Source organism: Leptonychotes weddellii, chromosome 5 (assembly GCF_054177405.1).
Source record: "Leptonychotes weddellii isolate Sample4059 chromosome 5, ASM5417740v2, whole genome shotgun sequence".
NCBI lineage: Eukaryota > Metazoa > Chordata > Mammalia > Carnivora > Phocidae > Leptonychotes > Leptonychotes weddellii.
Genome location: NC_138373.1, coordinates 48791899 through 48812314, shown reverse-complemented (window position 1 = coordinate 48812314; position 20416 = coordinate 48791899). Strand labels below are relative to the sequence as shown.

The 20416-nt window shown below is 39.4% G+C and overlaps 2 protein-coding genes across 2 annotated transcripts in view; both read left to right on the top strand.

The window, feature by feature from the left end:
- LOC145721354 (ubiquitin carboxyl-terminal hydrolase MINDY-3-like) overlaps window positions 1-20416 on the top strand; it is a 287265-nt gene that overhangs the window by 182056 nt on the left and 84793 nt on the right. The window lies entirely within an intron of this gene.
- Window positions 1-20416, top strand: part of ITGA8 (integrin subunit alpha 8) — an 85280-nt gene that overhangs the window by 38715 nt on the left and 26149 nt on the right. Inside the window, exons 7-8 of the mRNA XM_081819185.1 lie at window positions 8888-8993; window positions 10940-11098. Coding sequence (XP_081675311.1) covers window positions 8888-8993; window positions 10940-11098 — 265 coding nt within the window. The remainder of the gene's footprint in view (window positions 1-8887; window positions 8994-10939; window positions 11099-20416) is intronic.

Genomic DNA, 20416 nt, shown 5'->3' with positions numbered 1-20416 from the left:
CCACACGTCCTACCTTCCAGAAAGTGGTCGCTTTTCTGTTCAGAGAGTTGTTGCTCTTCTTTTCTTCGATCTCCTGTTGAGTTTGTAGGTGTTCAGAATGGTTTGATCCCTATCCAGCTGAATTCCTGAGACCAGATCCAGGTCTCCTACTCCTCCGCCATCCTGCTCCGCCCCCTGTCTGTAGTTCTCTTATGCAAGTGTGGACTCCATTGATTTTATTGTAATTCTTATTTCTTCAGGACAATCAAAGACTTGGCTAAAAACGTCAACTGGTATTCTGGGCTGAATTGTCACTGGGCTCCAGCAATCCCAGTTCCCTTTCCTTTTCCACAGTCCTGAGTGGTTCCCACTCCTCCATGATGGCAACTGTAGCCCCTGCAGTCAGAGCCATGGTCTCTCACTGCTGCCCCCTGCTGCTCTCAATGGGAGGAGGAGCCCTGCCTGCCCTCCTGGGACCAGTGAGGCCCACCTCGTGGATTAGAGAAGAAGAATAATACCTAGCGCAGTTTTGATCCTTCCATGTGCTACCCTAGCCCATTAGCACATCTTAATATGTACCAGTATCCTCGCTGCACAGGTGAGGAAATTTTGGCACAAGAGGCTGAAGGCTACACAGCTAGGACATGGAGAGCTAGAATGCAAGTCCAGGCAGCCTGTCTCCAGGTCCACTGTTATAAATGATCATGCTATGTAGCCTATGAGAGAGAGTTCTTTGAGCCTTAGCTACACAAAATCTTGTTTTGTTTATGCCCCTGTGATATTTTTCAGTCAAATGAATGTTTTTGACTTTCACCCACTTTAGGGCATGTGCCTATAGTTCATTCATTTTAGTTGCAGAAGAGTTTAATATTGTAAAGCTACACCACACTTACTTATCCATTCTACTCCTGATGAACACTTGGGGGTTTTCTTTTTCCTTTTTTACAAACTTCCTTGTACCTATCTTCTGGTATACATGTGGAAGAATGTCAGAAGGGTACCTGCTTAGAGGTAGAATTTCAGGATCAGTGTACACTATTTAACTTTATTAAATAGTACCAAACTGTTTTTCAAAATAATTATACCTACCTATTGTTCCACAAGACATGGAGGAAAGTTTTCACTGTTACATGTTATTAACTAACTCATAAAACGGTCACATTTTTCATTTTGAGCCAATCTGTTGGATGAGAAATACTATCTAACCCAAGGTCCAATTTGCCGTTCCCTGATTCCTAAATGAGACTGAGTAGCTTTTTCATGTGTTTGTTGTCTCCATTCTTCCCAAATTGGGTAATTCCTGCTCATTTTTTAGGACATATTTCTACAAAGAGACTTAATTGTTTCATATTAATTCATAGGAAGGAACTCTTTCCTATTCTAGAGTTGAGACACTAATCCTTTATCAGCTACACATGTTGTAAGTACCTTTTCACAGTCTATGGGGTTTGATGTGTGTGCATGTGGTTTTTTTAAGTCAGGTTTATTGAAGTATAAATTAATAAAGTAAAACTTACCCTTTCTTTAGATGTTCAGTTTGAGGCATTAAGATACCACAAGGATGTTCAATGCAAAACAGTTCTGTCACCCCACATAGCTTCTCATGCACCTTTGTAGTTAACCCAGCCCCCACCCCCAGGCTCTGTCAACCTTGATCTATCTTCTGTCACTATATTCCCAGAAAAATCACATAAATACACTCATACAGAATGTAGCCTTTTGAGTCTGGCTTCTTTCACTTAGCATAATGCATTTGAAAAAACACCCATGTTCTTACATGTATCAGTGGTCTGTTTCTTTTTATTGCTGAGAAGTACTCCACTGTACGGAAGTCCCACAGATTGTTCATCCATTCACAGGTTGGTGAACCCTTGTGTTTTTTCCAGTTTGGGGCTCTTAATAATAAGCCTGCTATTGGCTTTCACATACAGGTCTTTGTTGGGATATTTGTTTTCACAAATGGAGTTGAGTCGTATGGCAAGGGTATGTTTAACTTTATAAGAAATCGGCAAGCTGTGTTTCAAATTGGCTGTACCATTTCCAATTCTCATTCCCACTAGCAGAGTGTGAGTTCAGTTGTGCTGCGTGCTTGCAGGCAAGGGCTTGAGGTTTGTTTTTGTTTGTTCGTTTTTAGCCATTTTAGTAAGTATGTGAAAGTATCTCTTTGAGTTTAATTAGCATTTTATTTTTTTTTCAGATTTATTTATTTGTTTGTCTTTTTGTTTGTTTGTTTGAGAGAGTGAGAGCTCAAGTGAGCACACAGAGGGAGGCGGAGAGGGAGAAGCCGACTCCCTGCTAAGCAAGGGGCCTACTGACGAGGCTCAATCCCAGGACCCTGGGATCAGCACACAAGCCGAAGGCAGACGCTTAGCCGACTGAGCCACCCGGGCACCCCTAATTAGCATTTTCTAATGACTAGTGATATTGAGCATCTTTTCACTACTTATTTGCCCTTAGCAGGCTTTTTTGAAGTGTCTTTTAAAATTTTGCCCATTTATATTGAGTTGTCTTTCTTATTATCAAGTTGTAAAAGTTCCCTACATACTCTGGCTACAAAATTATTTATCAGATATATGTCCTACAAACATTTTCTCTCAGTTTATGGTTTGGCTTATTATTTTCTTAACAGTGATGTTCAAAAAGCAAAAGTTTTTAATTTGTATGAAATCCAACTTTTAAATATTTTATAGTTTGCCCTCTCCCTCTCTTCCTAAAATAAATAAATAAATCCTTAAAAATAAATAAGTACATAAATATATAAATAAATATTTTATAGTTTGTGCTCTTTTTGTCCCTTGTAGAAAAATTCTTCACTTTGCCCAGAGTCACAAGACTTTTTCCTATGTTTTCTCCTGCAAGTTTTACAGTTTTACATTTGGTGTATGATACCGCATTTGTATCTGGTGGGAGGTAAGGCCCAAGATTCACTGTTGCCCAAGAATATCCAGTTGCTGCTACGCTATTGGCTGGAAGACCATCCTCCCCCCACTAATTTACTTGACACCTCTATCCATCTGTGAGGCTCCTTCCATTCTGTTCCACTGATCTACATAATAAGTCTTGAAATGCAAGCAGTATCCTGAGATTTTGGTAGACTTGCTTACAAATTCTAGTAGCTTTATTATTTGTTGATTTCCTAAAATTTTCTGTAGCATTGTCATTTCATCTGTGAATAGAAAGTTTGATTTTTTCCTTAATAATCTAATCTGTATGTGCAAGAGTTTAGCCAACTACAGAGTTAAAGGGAATAGTACCCACTAGAGATCACCCTTACTTCTGATACAAATTGCAGAGTTGTGTGGTTCCCAAAACCACCCTCAGGGTTGATAAATCACTTAGAAGGACTCACAGAACTCCCTGAAAGCTATTATACCCATCAGTACAATTCATTACACGGAAAAGGTAAAAATTAAATTAGCCAAGGGAAGAAGTGTGTAAGTCAGAGCCTGGGGCAGTACCAAACACAAGGCTTCTGTTCTTATCCGCCATGGAGCCAGGACATATTACTTTCCCTGTATGGATATATAGCAGCATGCCTGGAGTATCCCCAGCTGAGGAAACTCCCCAAGTCTCAGTGTTCACAGTTTTTATTGGGGGTCCACTACATAGGCACGAACAATTGATTGACTGACTGGCCATTTAATTGATCTCAGTCTCCAGGTTGTCTGATATGATGCGATCAAGCTCCCACCCTAACTCACACTGTTGGTCTTTCTGATGTGGGCAACCCCCGCCCCAACTCGTGTTGTTAGAATATCCAATGTGACCTAAACCCCCCAGGAAAACAAAGATACATCTTTCAGGCATAAAATTTTCTAGAGTTTAGACTACCTCCCAGAAGCTGAGGGAGGGCAAAGGCCACACCACTTTTCGGGAAAAAGTTAAGTTGTTTACTACATAGTTATGCCTTTTATTTCTTTTTTTTTTTTTTCTTTATTTCTTTTTCTTCTCTTACTGCACAGACTAGGAGTGTCAGGGCAAGATTGAGTGGACTTGGTGCAAGAAGACATCTTTGCCTTATTTTTAGATCCTCCCTTGATCTTAAGGGGGAAACATTCAGTTTGTCTTTCAAGGAATTTGTCTGTTTCATCTAAAGTGTTACATGTATGGCACAAAGTTGCTCATGATATTCTCTCATTTTCTTTTTAATGTATGTAGGATCTCATCATTCCCTGTATTGGAGATTTGTATCTTTTACTCCCCTCAATTTTTTTCCCTGATCACTCTGACTAGAGTTTAGTGAACTTTTCAAAGAACCAGTTTTTTTATTTCATTGACTTGTCTCTCTCTCTCTCTACCTATCTCTGTCTCTCTCTAAGATTTATTTATTTATTTATTTATTTATTTATTTATTTATTTGGAAAGAGAGAAAGAGAGCGCAGAGCGGATGGAGGGGCAGAGGGAGAGACGGAATTTCCAGCAGATTTCCGGCTGAGCGGGGTGCCCATCCTGAGGCTAGATCTCATGACCTGAGTTGAAATTAAGAGTCAGACACTCAACTGACTGAGCCACTCAGGCACCCCTTTTTTCTCTCTTTATTTGTTTGTTTTGTTTTCTTTTGCATTAGCTCCTACTTTTGTTATTATTATTTCCTTCCTTCTGTTCACTTTGGGTTGGATTTTCCCTTTTTCTTGTTCCTCTATGTAGAAATTAGAGCATTGGCTGGAGACCTCTCTTCTTTTCTTACACAAGCATTTAATTCTGTAAATTTCCTTCTAATTGCTTGAGCCCATACCAAAATGTTGATATGTTGGGTTTCAGTCACAGTGTTTTCTAATTTCCTTTGTGATTTCTTCTTTAACTCATGAGTTGACTCATGAGAAGTGATCTGTTTGGTTGGTAGATATTTGGAGCTAATCAAAATGTTTCATTTGTGTGCATTTCTTATTTAATTCCCCCATCTTTCTCATTGAGAAAAATACTAAAAAAAAATCAGAGAAGAAAAAGGCATTTCTTTATTATCTTATTTTTATATCTTTTAACATTTACAACTAGTGTATATGAAGTTTTGTCTCTTGCATTAAGCTTAATTTATCTTTGTTTTGCCAAAAATAAACTGAAACTGTTTTTTAATCCCAAAGCAAATTTTAAATTGGGAACTGTTTTTATTCCATAAGACATAACTCAGTCCAAGGCAGCAGAGGGTGTAATGTAGCTGTATTTATTCTTATATATCTATTTTATAAGATAAATATTTATAAATATATTTCTGCCATCACTTATGACACCAATATTTCTCAGTTAAAAAAGAAGGAAATTTTCTATTCATTTTACCAATAATCAAAACAGGTAATTAAAGTTGGGTTTCTCATATGGGTGCAATTTTTTAATTGCTAGATTAATGTCCAACAATTGACCATAATTTATTCTCTAACACGGGGTTAGAGTTATTTTTAGCCATTTTGCAAAGTAAAACTCTTTACTCCAGATACTCAACAAAAATATTGTTTTCAATGTTCAATTCTTCAAGGAACAAACAGCTACTGTGTTGAAAATCTTCCATGCTCAGTCTTCAGAAAAAGCTCTTTTTATTTGCCAGTTGTGTTTATTCCAATGTATTTTATCACGCACTGTCTCTAGCAGTTCTTCTTCAGTTTAATGTTGTTTTTGTCATTTTAAAAATAAACTCAAATGGATTTATTCCTTCAATGGGAAAAAAATACTGAGAATTATTCTACTTATTTCAAAGCCAGATGGTGTCAACACTGTCTTTCAGCAGACTCCCATGTCATTTGTTGGTACAAAGGATTAATTTAGCATTAAGTCTGTAGGAAGTAAATTTGGCCACAAGAGACAGCACCACATGCATCGAGCTCACAAGGAGTAATAAACGTATGTCCTCTTTCATATAATCAGGATTGAATGGGTTTGATTGCGGGACACTGCAATCATAAACAACCATGGTCTGTATAGATGCTGGCTATAGTGGGTAGAACTAACATTGTTCCAGACAATAAATAGTAGTCTGCTATTTGGGGCTTATAGTGTTTGATAAAGGGATTATGAAAATAGGGTTCATACCGTACTACCACAGCATTGGATTTGTACTTCTGATAGCATATAGACTTTAACTTACCAAAAACCTAATTCCTTGCTTCCCTAATCCTTTCCTAATGTCTAGTGTTATCATCGGTACCCCAATCTTCTTATCCCTGGGGGGGGGGGGTCTCCGTGGAATAATGTTCTATCCTCCATCTTAGAATGTGAGCACTATTCAGTAAGAGCTGTTAGGGCTGTTTATCCTTGGCTAATAGTTGATTATATTCTTCTTCCTTCCTTCTAAAAAAATGATAATTTTGAAAACGGTGAACAATGTTTCACTTATTCATTTGGAATCTTCAGAGAGCCATTTTTTTCTCATGGTTTCCCCAGATTTGAAAAAGTCTTAGACAGTAGATAACTGAATTTTGTGAGCCCTAGCTTTTGAATGATTTTGCCATGATTTTGCCATGACCTATAATAGATTATCTTTTCCCTTACAGATTTCTATTTGATTTTGTTAAAGAAATGGGGCAGGAAGTTTCTTTAAGTTGTCTTTACTAAAATCACTGCTGCTTAGTGGCCCCTGTGGTGAATTATACAGTCGACTTTTGAACAATGCAGGTATTGGGGCACCAACCCCCTGTGCGTGTAACTTTGACTCCCCCACAACTTAACTACCAGTAGCCTGCTGTTGAGAGTAAGCCTTCTCGATAACATAAGCAGTTCATTAACACATATTTTGTGTATGTGTTATATACTGTATTCTTACAATAAAGTAAACTAGAGAAAAGAAAATGTTATTAAGAAAATCATAGGAAGAGAAAAAAAAATTTACCATACTGTATCTTATATGAAAAATCATATATAAGTGAAAAAAATCCTCATATAAATGAACCTGCACAGTCCAAACCTATATTTTTCAAGAGTCAACCGTATATTGGAAATAGAACAGTCCTGAGTAAACCTGAGCTGAAGTCTTCACCTGCAACTAACCCCTACTTTTCTGAACATCAATTTTCCTTTCATGTATTAAATGAGGGGTTTTGAACACACTGTCTCCATAGGACCTGTAAATTTCTAACTATTTATGATTCTGTGGTACTGGGGCATTTATGACCAGTCCTCCAGGATTGATGACCATAAGAACAAAACTCTTCAGAGAAAATATGCTCAGCTTCTGCTCTGTATTTGTTCTCTATGCAAATAAATAAACGAATGAATGAATAAATAAAATATAAATAAATAAATAAATAAATATTTTCCCTAGAACCTCACATTGGGTGTGGAGCATGGAATCAACTCTCTGTTGCCAAGCTAAGAGCAAAGTAAAGCTTTGGGTGCTTAGGTCGTGAAGGCTCCACAGGGACAGAAGTCCAAACTCTCTGGGCTTCACTCAAATAAAAGTAACCTTCTGTGTTCTGTACTCTTCTCCTCACCAAGTCCCCAGTGTTTGATCTGAACATGATTTAATCAAATCAAGTCGGAAAGGGGAGCATGACATAACAACAAGCCAATATAAGGGTAGGGGATGTTGAGGTATCAGCCCAGCAAGGCTGTGCTCTGCAATTGTAATTTAATAGTTGCCCATTAAGGATGAAAGCAAAGGGTTTCATAATTTAGTAGCATTTCTGTGGGTTGTCAGTTTAAAATATGTACTTCTTCCACACACCCCTAGAAGACAATGCAGCCAAAGTGACTTTGACCAAGAGCATTTGAGATGTTTTCCAATCATTTGTGGTATACAACCCAAAGAGTTTATCATAATTTTCCAGATGAGGAAATAGGGACACACAGAAATTAAATTACTTGCCCTTGGGTCAGTATTTAGCCCAATAAATTTTGCTTTCTACTTTAGAAAGAGATTACTCGAGGGGAAAATAAAGATAGCATTTGAAGTTGCTAGAGGCTGTGTTAATTACTGATGCCCTTAAAAGGGCATTTAAGACTTCTGATTGCCAAAAGAGGGATTTTCTGTTGAAGTTACTTTCAGCTGGAGGTCTAGGAATTCTTTTAAAGTTACCTTCACCTAAAAATTGCTAGAAAAGCATTGTTCTTTTGAGAAGTATCCTTTTTAAGATTATAAAAATAACAATTTGGTTTGGAACCAGCTTTTAATGTAGAATAATGCCATGTACTGCATTGCATTCAGCCAGTGCTCACTTTCTAGGTGTAAATTGTAGGCAAAAAATATGTACGTGTCATGTTACTATCCTACTTACATGATTACATCATTTAACTGTCTCTCTCTCTCTCTCACCCTTGAGTTATCCAGAGGACAACTCTAGAACTTGATCAGGCTTTATTTTGGCTCTGGACCTGGCCTTGGGGGAGGTAGGGCTGCATTAATGGAAAGCAAAAGAAATCTAAGAAGTAGGAATATACAAGTGGCCACCTTTCTACTCTGAAGTATTTAATTCAAAACTGCATTTCTTCACAACTCAACAGAATTCTAGATCTTTATCCACAAAAAAAGTCCCATTTCTTGATATGGCTTGAAGCACCGATTAGATAACCTGTATACACACACACCCACACCCACACCCACACCCACACCCACACTCTCTTACACTTACACAGGACCTATAGGTAGATGTATACATTTATGCGTCTATATGTTAAATTATCTCAACTCAGGGTTGCTCTCTGCTCTGCCCCCTAGGGCCCAAGAGAGGAGATACTGTAAAACAGTCAATCTCTGAGCTAGAAACCAGGACTTAAAAGCCTAGGGGTAGGATGTTTCAGATCCCTTACTATTCCTTGAGTTATTTTGCTGAACATCACTTTCAATACCTTTTTCCATATAGACAGTATCTGTTCGAGTAAATTGCGGGCCACTTTTTCCCATTGCTGTTAGCGTACCCTACACTAGTGAAGCATTCTTCACGTGTGTCATCACCAGCAATTAACAAAACATTCTGCGTTTCAGAGTATCCCACCCTCCGCAGATTGTTCTGCCCATTCGTAACTGGGAACCGGAAGAGGAGCCCCGCAAAGAGGAAGGAGTTGGACCATTGGTGGAACATATTTATGAGGTAGCTTTCATCTTAAAGTTGTGTTAGTTTATTCTTATGCTCTTTACCAATAAACTCTTCATAGCATTTTAAAAGACACCGATCCAAGATCTGAGCTTTATATACTGCTTGGATTTATGCTGTTATGCTATCATATTGCAGTGGGGGGAGGGGGTAGAGTATGAGTCACTTGCTTTTTAGTGGTGGGAGCCGTTATGCAGTGAGAATATTTTATCTTGTTACTGTTCTCTTTTAAATGTTCCTTACATCTCTTTTTTTTTAATATTTGGACAGCCTAACCATAAAAAGGACTAGCTCCCTGGACTTTATTTTGCCTCTTCCTACATTTTCAAATATCCTTAAAATCTACCCACCTCTTAAACTGAAAGTCACCAACCAGAAGGTACCAGACAGAGAAAATGTTATGGATTATTCGCTATGTACAAAAAAAAAAACCCACACATATAACACACACACACATGAATAACTTATTCTGAGATTTGAAATAGTCCATCCGTCAATTGGTAAAATATTTTCCAGAAGCAAACCAGAAGCTCATGAAAAAGCCACCTTCTGTTTGAGGTCCCTTCTTATTTACTGCTCTCTATCCCTTTCCTGTGTAACTCATTCCACTGACCTAGAAATCCTGACTGTGACTTTCATCTTAAGCTACAAGGGACATGAATAGCATTCTCTAAGGTTAACAACGAAGTCATTTCAAAACTGATGAGCTGTGTACGTACGTGGGAAAGAAGTGTCAACTCCTGCATAACATCAACATGAAAACCTCTGTCATCTGCCCAACCTGTGGCTCAGAATCAGAAGCCCCATCCGCAGCTGGATCAAAGCTTTGCCCTAAGCTCTCTTGATAGCAAAAGGATAACATAGTCCCCAAAGCCACTTGGATTAAGAACCTTGCTAGTAAAAAATGCTGTCAAATAATTTATTAAACCTTGTGTGCACCGGTTTCTCTTTAAGAATGGTGAAACTTTAAAGTTTGCAAACATATTCAAACTCAATCATTCTCAGGGCAGCCCTGCTTCTAATCTTAGCATAAACGGATCATAAAATTTTAGGGTAATAATCAGTGGTGACAAAAGCAATTATCACGTGTTTCCTACATGCTATTCTCATGTCTCAAAATATACTGTTATCAGTGGATGCCATGTTGTTTTGATAATATGAATTAAATGAGCCACCTAATAAGCAAAACCAAATTATAAATTGTTTTATTGATCATTAGAATTATCAGAACTGTAGAAAAAAAAAAAGACAAAAGTTCCCTGCTAACTTTGAAGTGAATTTTCAAAACCACAATAAATTTAAATACATTTCGTGATTTTCCCAAGCTGTTTTTGTGTCCTGTGAATACAGGATTCATGTGTTTAAAATGCTCATCTCTTTAGGAGATGTGGCCTCTCTTTCTTTGATATTCACTGATTAAAACAGAAGGAGCTCAGCTTTGAAATGCGCACTTGAAGTGAACTGTGGTGAGCCTGGACTATCTTTGGCATTTGATGGATAACCATTTTTCCAGAGGGTGAAAGAGAGTGCGTCGCATATGGTTGCAACTGGCAAGTCAGTAGTCTGGGAAAAGGCAGATTTCAGTGTAAAGAAAGAATAACTAGGTTTTGAAAGCGTATCATTAAAATTGCATTTCTAGCCCTGCGATTAAATGAATATAAATTTTAGGTAAACATCGCAATGATCAGACATGGTTAATGTGGTCTTTGCTAAGGAGATCTGCCCTCAGAGATTCACAGAAGGAAGAATCTTCTCTGAGCAAAAGCGCCTCTTGTTTTCGGAGCTCTTCTTGCTTATGTAGATTGTATCTTTCTATAGCCACCATCATAGTCTGGATGCGTTAAAACCCAAAATACGCGCTTTTTAGAATGGGTACAAAGTACATGGAGCTTGATTTCATCTTCCTGCCTTGTCCTGTACCATTACTTTTTCCTTTCTTGTAGCTGCACAATATTGGACCGAGTACCATCAGTGATACTCTTCTGGAGGTGGGCTGGCCATTCTCTGCCCGGGACGAATTTCTCCTCTACATTTTTCATATCCAAACTCTGGGACCTCTGCAGTGTCAAACAAATCCTAATATCAACCCACAGGATATAAAGGTAGGAGCCTGGTCTAACTAGCTGTTTTGCCTGTTTTTTATGGTAAGGAAAAAAAATTAAAACTGTGGTTTATATTTTTTAAAGCGAAGTAATTATAAGAATAAGTTATTTCGGGCGCCTGAGTGGCTCAGTCGTTAAGCGTCTGCCTTCGGCTCGGGTCATGGTCCCAGGGTCCTGGGATCGAGTCCCACATCGGGCTCCCTGCTCCGTGGAGAGCCTGCATCTCCCCCTCCTGCTCCCCCTGCTTGTGTTCCCTCTCTCGCTGTGTCCCTCTCTGTCAAATAAATAAAATTAAAAAAAAAAAAAAGAATAAGTTATTTCGGTGATAATCTATATGGCCTTTTCTTTTAGTGTTATGGTTAGAATGCCAGGTCTTGGGGCACCTGGATGGCTCAGTCGGTGAAGCATCTGCCTTTGGCTCAGGTTGTGATCCCAGGGTCCTGGGATCGAGCCCCGTCGTTGCGCTCCCTGCTCAGCAGGGGTCTGCTTCTCCCTCTGCCCTTCCCCCTGCTCGTGCTCTCTCGATCTCTCAAATAAATAAATAAAATCTTTTTTAAAAAAAATGCCAGGCCTAACTTAAAATGTCACTCCTAGAAAACTTAAATTTCTCTTGACTTTATTGTTCATGGTAACCTGTCATTTATCTAGCCTATTTTACTAGATACCTTTTGCATATGGTTTGACTAGCAGCACAACAAAACCAAAATCATAAATAGACATGTCATGTTTTGGAGAATTTGTACACAATTCTATTTTTAGAGTCCTTTTGGTGCATTGCCAAAAGATATAAGGATCTTTGCAAAGTGGGCTTTTCCAGATGTTGCCAATAGCAAGTGGTGAAATGCGAGAATTTTCCAAAGGCCATCTCTGTGCCCCAAGAACCCCCAGACTGGAAATTTCTGGACCCCATTCTTTAGTGCAGCTTATAGAGAAGCCAAGAGCAGTGCTTTTCAGATTCTCAAGCTTATCCAATCACCTGGGGGTCTGGTAAGAGGCAGGGTCTGGGGGCCCTAAAACTCTGCCGCTCTACAATCCCCACCTGACATCCACGCTGCTTTGCTACTCACAGACTAGCCAGAAGCTCAAGTGTCCAAGGAGCTGATCTCATTCAGATTAAGATCCAAATCTGGCTTTAAGTTTCTTCTGGGAAGAAAAGAACATAATTAGCATAAACCCTTGAAAATGTCACATTTGAATGGAAGAAAAAAAAACTTTTTAACCAGATGTTATCCTCAAAAGAGAACTTTATTTAAGAATCAACATTGTCTAGTAGCTCAGGGAGACAGTGTCTCTATTCGAGGTGGAGCAAAGAGCAGGCTTCATGAAATACTAACTCAACCATTTGGGACGCAGGTCTGCCTCTACTCTAACTGGGGGCACGGGGACATTGCCGGTTATGAAAGGCTTTCTTCTTCAACCCAACATGGCTTCTAGTCCAAGGGAGGAAGACTGAAAGGGGTTCAGTATGAAAGGATTTATAGGACAAGTCTCCTTCTTTATGGGGAAATAATAAATAAGGTCACTTGTATCCCACAAAATTATTTAAAATACTTCCTCCCTGGAAATTTTTTTTTCCATTTCCTCTCTCTTGGCTCTTCATTGAGATGATTTTAATATCTTCAAGGACAGTAGCTTATTATAAAATAATAAATAGCTTATTATAAAATAAATAAAATAAATTTTTAATCAGGGGGCGTCTGGTTGCTCAGGCGGGGAAGCATCTGACTTTGGCTCAGGTGCCCCTAAGCCTAGTAATTTTAAAAATGCAACTTAATTATGCTCCTTTTATAAAACTCTCAATTTGTGGAAATTGAATATAAGAAGATTTGATTACAGTATGAAGGAATAGCTCCCCAAAATGACAAATGGTAACAATTCATGAATTCTTGAAATTCAGAATGATGAAACAGTTGAAATGTTTTTACTTTCAGGTCTTCTGAGTACTTTTACTTATATTTAGTATGTATAACCCAGAGAGTCTAAAAGAGCTTTTTATCAATAAGTAGATTTTTAAAATTAGTTATCAGTATATTTTACATAAGCAGCTACCAACAAATTGAGAATACTTGAAAATTATTTTCTTCTTAAGATAATAATTTATTGGTGAAGTCTCTGTAAATTTACTTGGCAATTTATTTCTTCCTAGATAATACAAAGCTAAATAATCAATTCTCTGTCTTAAATATGAGTTGGAAATTAGTAAAGAATAAATTATTTATTATATCTAGTTATCTTCAATGGAATAAGCCTGGGAAATTTTTTAACTTAGGTATCAATTTCAGATTCTTGCATCAAATCTAATTACTGTTTTTTATATAGATATTTAAAGATAAATATAGTTTTTTAAAATATAGCTATTTAAAGATAAATATCTGTAGTTTTTTTTTAACTTAGTTCTTTAAGAAGCAGAGAAAGGGTAGGTTTAATAAAAGGAACAAGGAGGCAAAATACATTCATATGGGTAAAAAGTAAATCCTAGTAGGACGAGTGGGTGGCTCAGTTGTTAAGCGTCTGCCTTCGGCTCAGGTCATGATCCCAGGGTCCTGGGATCGGGTCCCGAATGGGGCTCCCTGATCAGCAGGGAGTCTGCTTCTCCCTCTCCCTCTGCCCCTCCCCCCTGCTTGTTCTCTCTCTCTTTCTCTCTCTTTCTAATAAATAAATAAAATCTTTAAAAAAAAAGAGTAAATCCTAGCATTTGATCTTACCTACTAAGATAAAATTCCTTACGATTTGGTTCTACAATTTCTTTATAAGCAGAGCAGTAATTAGTGAGTGCCTCTTGAAACATCTGCGTCTATGAGCAGGTCTATAAGTCTTTTCTGAGGATGCTCTAGTGCCCACTGGACAAGCCGCTGACATATCCCAGACCAGCTGCAGGCCTGTCAGAGGGAAAACTCCCACCTCAGCTTTCCCGAGGATCCTCTGGAGGATTTTCAAGTTCTCCACCATGTTTGCCTCTCCAGCCATTCAGCTGATTTCCCCTCAGCAAAATGCTTTCTCTTCAGGTCACATATACCTTTTTGTCCACTTCCCCCTCCCGTATATATTCTCATTTTTTCCCCCCAATTAACCACTGAAAATAGCTCCCTCTTTCACTGCTTCTTTGCAGCTCCCACCAATGTCTAAGGAAATGTGCTGATGAAAAAGCAACTGTCCAGAGTTCCTTAGAAGCACTTTCTAGGCCACCTGCTCCAAGGAACCAATGCCACCAACTCTAAAACCTTTGAAATTCCCTGGACGCCCCCTGCAGAATCTCCACAACATCTCAAAATAATTTCTCACGTCTGCCTAATTAAACCTATCAGCATTTAATAGAATTAATGTATTTACCACGATGTGGGGGGGGGTTCCTAATTTTTAAAAAAATTACTCAGAGAGCAACCTCTTGGCTTTGCTTTTTTATTACAAATACATAGTTTTATTCATCAAAGCCATACTGTAGATAAAGTAGGGGTTTTTTTGTGGGCTGGTCTGAAAACTGAGCCACCATTTAAAAGATTGTCTCTAAAGAGAAATGCATTCTGAGTGCCAAACATCTAGCCTCAAACCTTCTGAAATATGACCCATCTGTATATTGAACAGGTATTCCAAATGTGATGCTCCTCACATAAGTCTCCAAGTCCGATAAGGCCTGAACGGGATTCACTTTTCACAACACTGACTGGTACAGCTGAGTTATCCCACCAAGCGACCCTAATGTCCCCAAGATCTGAATAGCAGACTACTTTTGAAGGCCACCACCATGATCATAGGAAACAATGGGCCAAAGTTCTCACCCACACGTACCTCACTTGCTGCCCAAATACAGAGCATCAGTGACTAAACTGGGGACACACTCAGATGCCACTAGAAGTTTGTGAGGTTTTTTTATAAGGGTTTTAAATTAGTTTTCTTCTATTGCCACTTACCATAAAATGGATACAAATAGATTAATCTGCCAATGGAAAACTGATAAATAGCTACAATTTTTCCCCCATGACTTTATCACTGAAATACAGGTCACCTGCCTTGAAATAAGGGAAGAGTTTAAAGAAATGAGGACTTACTTACCCATGACATTTAAAAATATGATCTGGGAAATGGTGTCATTGAGATTGAGAAGTAATCATGTCTGTCCATGGTCTACCCATGCTGCTCTGTGTTATGTACTATAATCATTTGCTCTCAGCCTCATATCAGGCTTCGTGGGGATTCACTTAGCCTGCTTTGTTGCCACCGTTCAAACACCCCAGTGAAGGTAAATAGGAGCACGTGTGGGTGACAGGGTTCAGGAAAGGTGGGTGAGCCACCTGGCCCCTGGTGGTGCCCGGCGCAGGCAAGCCAGAGGGTGGGACACTGCCTTGGGGACATTCCCTTCTTCTTTCCTTTTTGCCTCCCTGTGAAATGACTGCTGTTTTTGCTTTGAACTTAGTTAACCTCCCATGATGGTTTCACGTCATCAAGTCCATTTCTCTGCCTTCTGTGAACCACAGGGGCATAAGCAGATGGCCATGAAGGTTCTGCCTCCAGGCTTCAGAGATAGAGGATTTTAATGTGGCAATTTCGGCACATTCTGCCATCCAAAACATTGTGAAACAGTCAACTGTCTGCAGCATTCTGGCCAATCCATTAAATCTAATTCGTTCCAGATCCTTCTTGAAATAAAATTTTAGAGTTGAATAAAGCATTTCTCAACCATTCTAAAGGCAATAAAATAATGATTTCCAACTACCCATTATCTTATTTGGGTGGACTTTATCCTGAGGTTTGGAGAGTCCTCCAGACAGGCTGTGATCTCTAGATAAGATGTAGTTGAAAAAGCCAACGCTATTAAGGAACCAAAGCTGCATAAAGAGTAAAGGACTTTTTTTTAAGTTGGCAAGGTTTCATCACGAACAGCCAAGTGTGAGAAGTAGGAGAAAGGGCTGTGTGATGTCACACTGTACCCAGGAGGGGAGGACAGGCGAGGTGTTGGCTTTAACCTGAGCTAGGATCACAGGACCATGTTCTGGGCCCCCCCACTCGAGAAAGGAGCCCGAGGTCCACATGATGTGACAGAGGCTAGACTAGGGTGACCGTAACAAGAGAGAAAGCCAATGTTGCATAAAGAACGGGCTTTGGAGCCACGGAAGGCAGGAGGTTCCAACTATCTCGAATGACACCATTCTCACAGGAATCCCAAATTACAACCAGATATTACAAACATGGAAGCAGAAACACAGGTACCATCCACCAAGCCCTGCAATTAGTTTTTGGGGTTTTGTTTTTGTTTTTTTGTGTTTAATCAGTGAGCATGCAGACTGTGGCTTGCCTTGGCAAATTTGCATCATTTTGTCTTACCCTCGAGAGAATTTTTTTCTTCATAACTGCCTCCATTTACTTATTGCTCCTTATTAATTCAGAATGCAGGGACTTGTTACAGCTCGCAACCCACTTGTGTTCTCTCTCTCTGTCTCTCTTTCATGCGCCCCCCCGATAGAGGACTTTCATTCCCCTTTTATTTTTAACAGTGCCTATACATCCAATTTTCAGCCACCAAAGGGAATACACTCTCCAGGATCCATTTCTCTTTGCCTTATCTTCTCTTTAAGATGGTCTTCAGATTCTCCTGTAAATTTTATTTTTATTTTTTTTTAAAGATTTTATTTATTTATTTGACAGAGAGAGACAGTGAGAGAGGGAACACAGGCAGGGGGAGTGGGAGAGGGAGATGCAGGCTCCCCGCCGAACAGGGAGCCTGTTGCGAGGCTCGATCCCAGGACCCTGGGATCGTGACCTGAGCCGAAGGCAGACGCTTAATGACTGAGCCACCCAGGCGCCCCTCTCCTGTAAATTTTAGAATCTAAAAACACATGTCTAACAACTAAGAAAAGCTTCAAAATCACCAATGGAGTGAATCTATCCTTAGCCCCTGGAAAGAAAACTCATCTTGGTTCAGGTCATTCCAGTGGTAGCTCGGATGATCTATGAGATGTTTTCTGGTGATTTTACGTGGTCCTTTGACAGTGGCAGTGTCCGCCTGCAGATCTCAACTCCAGACACCAAAGATAACATCGTTGCTCAACTGAAACAGCTGTACCGCATCCTCCAAACCCACGAAAGCTGGCAGCCCATGCAGCCCACCCCCAGCATGCAGCTACCCCCACCTGCCAGCCCAGTAATCATGAATGCCAGCTTTTTTACAGTATTGTCCATATCGGTATTTTTTATTACTCAGATTTAACCAGCTTTCTTTCTAACAATGTTAGTGGCCTCTGATTCTCCACATATGCCTGGCTTTTAAAGTTGGTTTAATTTATGGAAAAATCACCCTTCATATTCCCCCTTTCTTACTGTACCCAACTATTTTCTTCAAAAGTTGTATTTCCAACAGTATTGCACATTCCAGCTAGACAGTATTCCTTTAGCTCATAAATTTAAACCTATCCCAGAGTGAAGAGTTTGGTGAAGAGTCATGCAAATAGAAAACTCCTGTTGGAGTCAAAAATCTGAGTAGCAGCTGGGGAAAGAACCGTGTTTACTAACAATTGTTTCCTTATTGCAGAAAAAGAGCAATTTTCGTATTTGTTCTGAAAAAGATACTTGAGTGTTCACCACCAGCTCCTCAGAGCACTTAGCAAATTGTTTTCTGAACTGAATGCCTGCCTAACATGGGCGCTAAGAGGCCCTCACCTCTAAGGGTTTCAGATTAAGGAAAAACATGACCTGCGGGTTCATGATCAATTGTGAAACAGGCTCTGAGAGTTCATCTAGAAAACAGGCTGTAACTGTGGTTTACATTTCTTGGATAACTTCTTCCTTGTTTTTTGTTTTTTGTTCATTTTGCTTTTTGGGTTTTGTTTTGTTTTGTTTTATATTTTGAAATAATTTCTGGAATGCCACTTTCGAAAACTGGTTGGTAAGCCTTTCGAAGACTTTCTCAGTGTGGCGTTTGGGAGGGACATTCCTCTATCTGCAAAACAATATTACTAAAAGAAAGAAGCATGTTTTCTCAACCCCTGCTGTGTAATACGTTCATTCTCTGGCTCAGAGTAAGTCCTGCGTGTTACTGAGAGACTGCTCGTAAGTATTTGTAAATGATGATGTACCAGGGGCCCCCACAAACGTGGTCTTCATCCATATACAAGCTGCATCTGACGCCACCACACAGGAGGCTGAAGAGCTGTCTTCTCTTTGGGCTATTATTTTACTATTACTGCTACTACTACAGGAATAAAGGAACAATCCGTAGGTCCTTCCAGCACCTTTCCCCTGTAGTTTGGTTATGTGCAGAGTTAATTCTGTAACATATCTCCCAGTGACCTATAAAAAAAAAAGAAATTACACATAAAAATGTCAAAGCAGAAACCACACACACACACACACACAAATATATGATAGAAGATATATATAAGGGAATCTTAGAGATGTTCACAATTTTCTATCTAAACTCAAATTTTAATCTTAGGCTATAAGGCATTTCTATCAGATTCTCCACCATTGAGGATCCTTGAGCAACTCTTCAGCTGGCACTCCTTCCTGACCATGGTCCTGGACTATTCTAGCATCCTTGGGGCTGGCCCGCACCTCAGTGTCTACGTACTTCATCAGCCCAGTGCTGTGAACATCACTCCTAATTACCCCATCCCTGAAATATTTAAGTGCACATCCAAGCCTCCAATTCAATCTCCTGTTTTTATAACTTTCTCACTTCCTCTGTCCACGAGACCTTCTCTTCCTTGATAGAAACCTTTCTCCGAGTCAGTTAACCACCCGATTCTCAAGACTGCCACGCTGGGAATCCATGATGAATTGGCTGAAACATTCTTTTATAGGTTCCCTTATGTAACCTCCCTTCTCTCATGTCCTTCCAAGTCCCTGCCCTGAAAATCTCCATCAGGCACACTCCCATAATTTGGCTTCTCTGCCCCTTCGCCTGAGGGCACCAGGACACACTGATGGTGGGAAGTGCTCACTGGACAGCCAGTGGAGTGTGGAGAAGCCCCCTCTGCCATTTTGATTCGTCTCTTCATTTGTTTCTCCAAACCTTCACTACTGTTCTCGTACTTCCCATCCAGCCTCCTTAGCATCACTGTTAGTAGGTGACCTTACAGCAAGAGAATCTTCAAAGGATCCCTTTCGCCATCCCAAATCCCAGCTCCCACCACACACACACACACACACACACACACACACACACACCTCTAATTGTCTCTTTCTCATCCCCAAGTCCTGTCCAACACTTTCAGAAGAAGGAGAGCTCTTCCTCCAGTTCCAAATTTAACTTGCTACATCAAGTATGCCCTGTTTTCTATATTTTCAACCTCTTCTCCTCTACTGGTTCCCTCCTTGGATCCCAAAAACTTACTTAAATTTCCTCCATCTTCAAAACAAACAATAAGCAAATAACTTCAGTCCGCATCTTCTTCCAAGAATAGCCCCTTTTCCCTTCCATTTTTAGCTGATCTGTACTTGTTATCCCTGCTTATTTCTCTTTTATTACAATTATTAATTTTTTTTATTTTCATATTAAAGAGTATTAAATGCCCATCAAAGGAATATATCAGGCAATATATAAAAACAGCAGAAAATTTTTAATTTCTAATAATGTCTCCACCCATTTACTGTTATATTTCCTATTTATTTGTGCATTAATTTTTAATTTTTAATAATGTCTCCACCCATTTACTGTTATATTTCCTATTTATTTGTGCATTAATTTTTTTCTACTTCACTGTATATTGCCAGTAATTAAGGATCTCTTTGAAAATCCATAATACCATTACCATACTTGAAAAGAAGTTAGCAAAACTTCTTTTTTTATTTTTTTATTATGTTAATCACCATACATTACATCATTAGTTTTTGATGTAGTGTTCCATGATTCATTGTTTGTGTATAACACCCAGTGCTCCATGCAGAATGTGCCCTCTTTAATACCCATCACCAGGCTAACCCATCCTCCCACCCCCCCTCCCCTCTAGAACCCTCAGTTTGTTTCTCAGAGTCCATCATCTCTCATGGTTCGTCTCCCCCTCCGATTTCCCCCCCTTCATTCTTCCCCTCCTGCTATCTTCTTCTTTTTTTTTTGTTTCTTAACATATATTGCATTATTTGTTTCAGAGGTACAGATCTGTGATTCAACAGTCTTGCACAATTCACAGCACTCACCATAGCACATACCTTCCCCAGTGTCTATCACCCAGCCGCCCCATCCCTCCCACCCCACCCCCACTCCAGCAACCCTCAGTTAGAAGTTAGCAAAACTTCTACCACTAGTAATATTTACATGACTATTCTCCCAGATTTTGTTTCTATTGCTAGATGTGCAAGGTAAATATACATCCATTTTTATTTTTT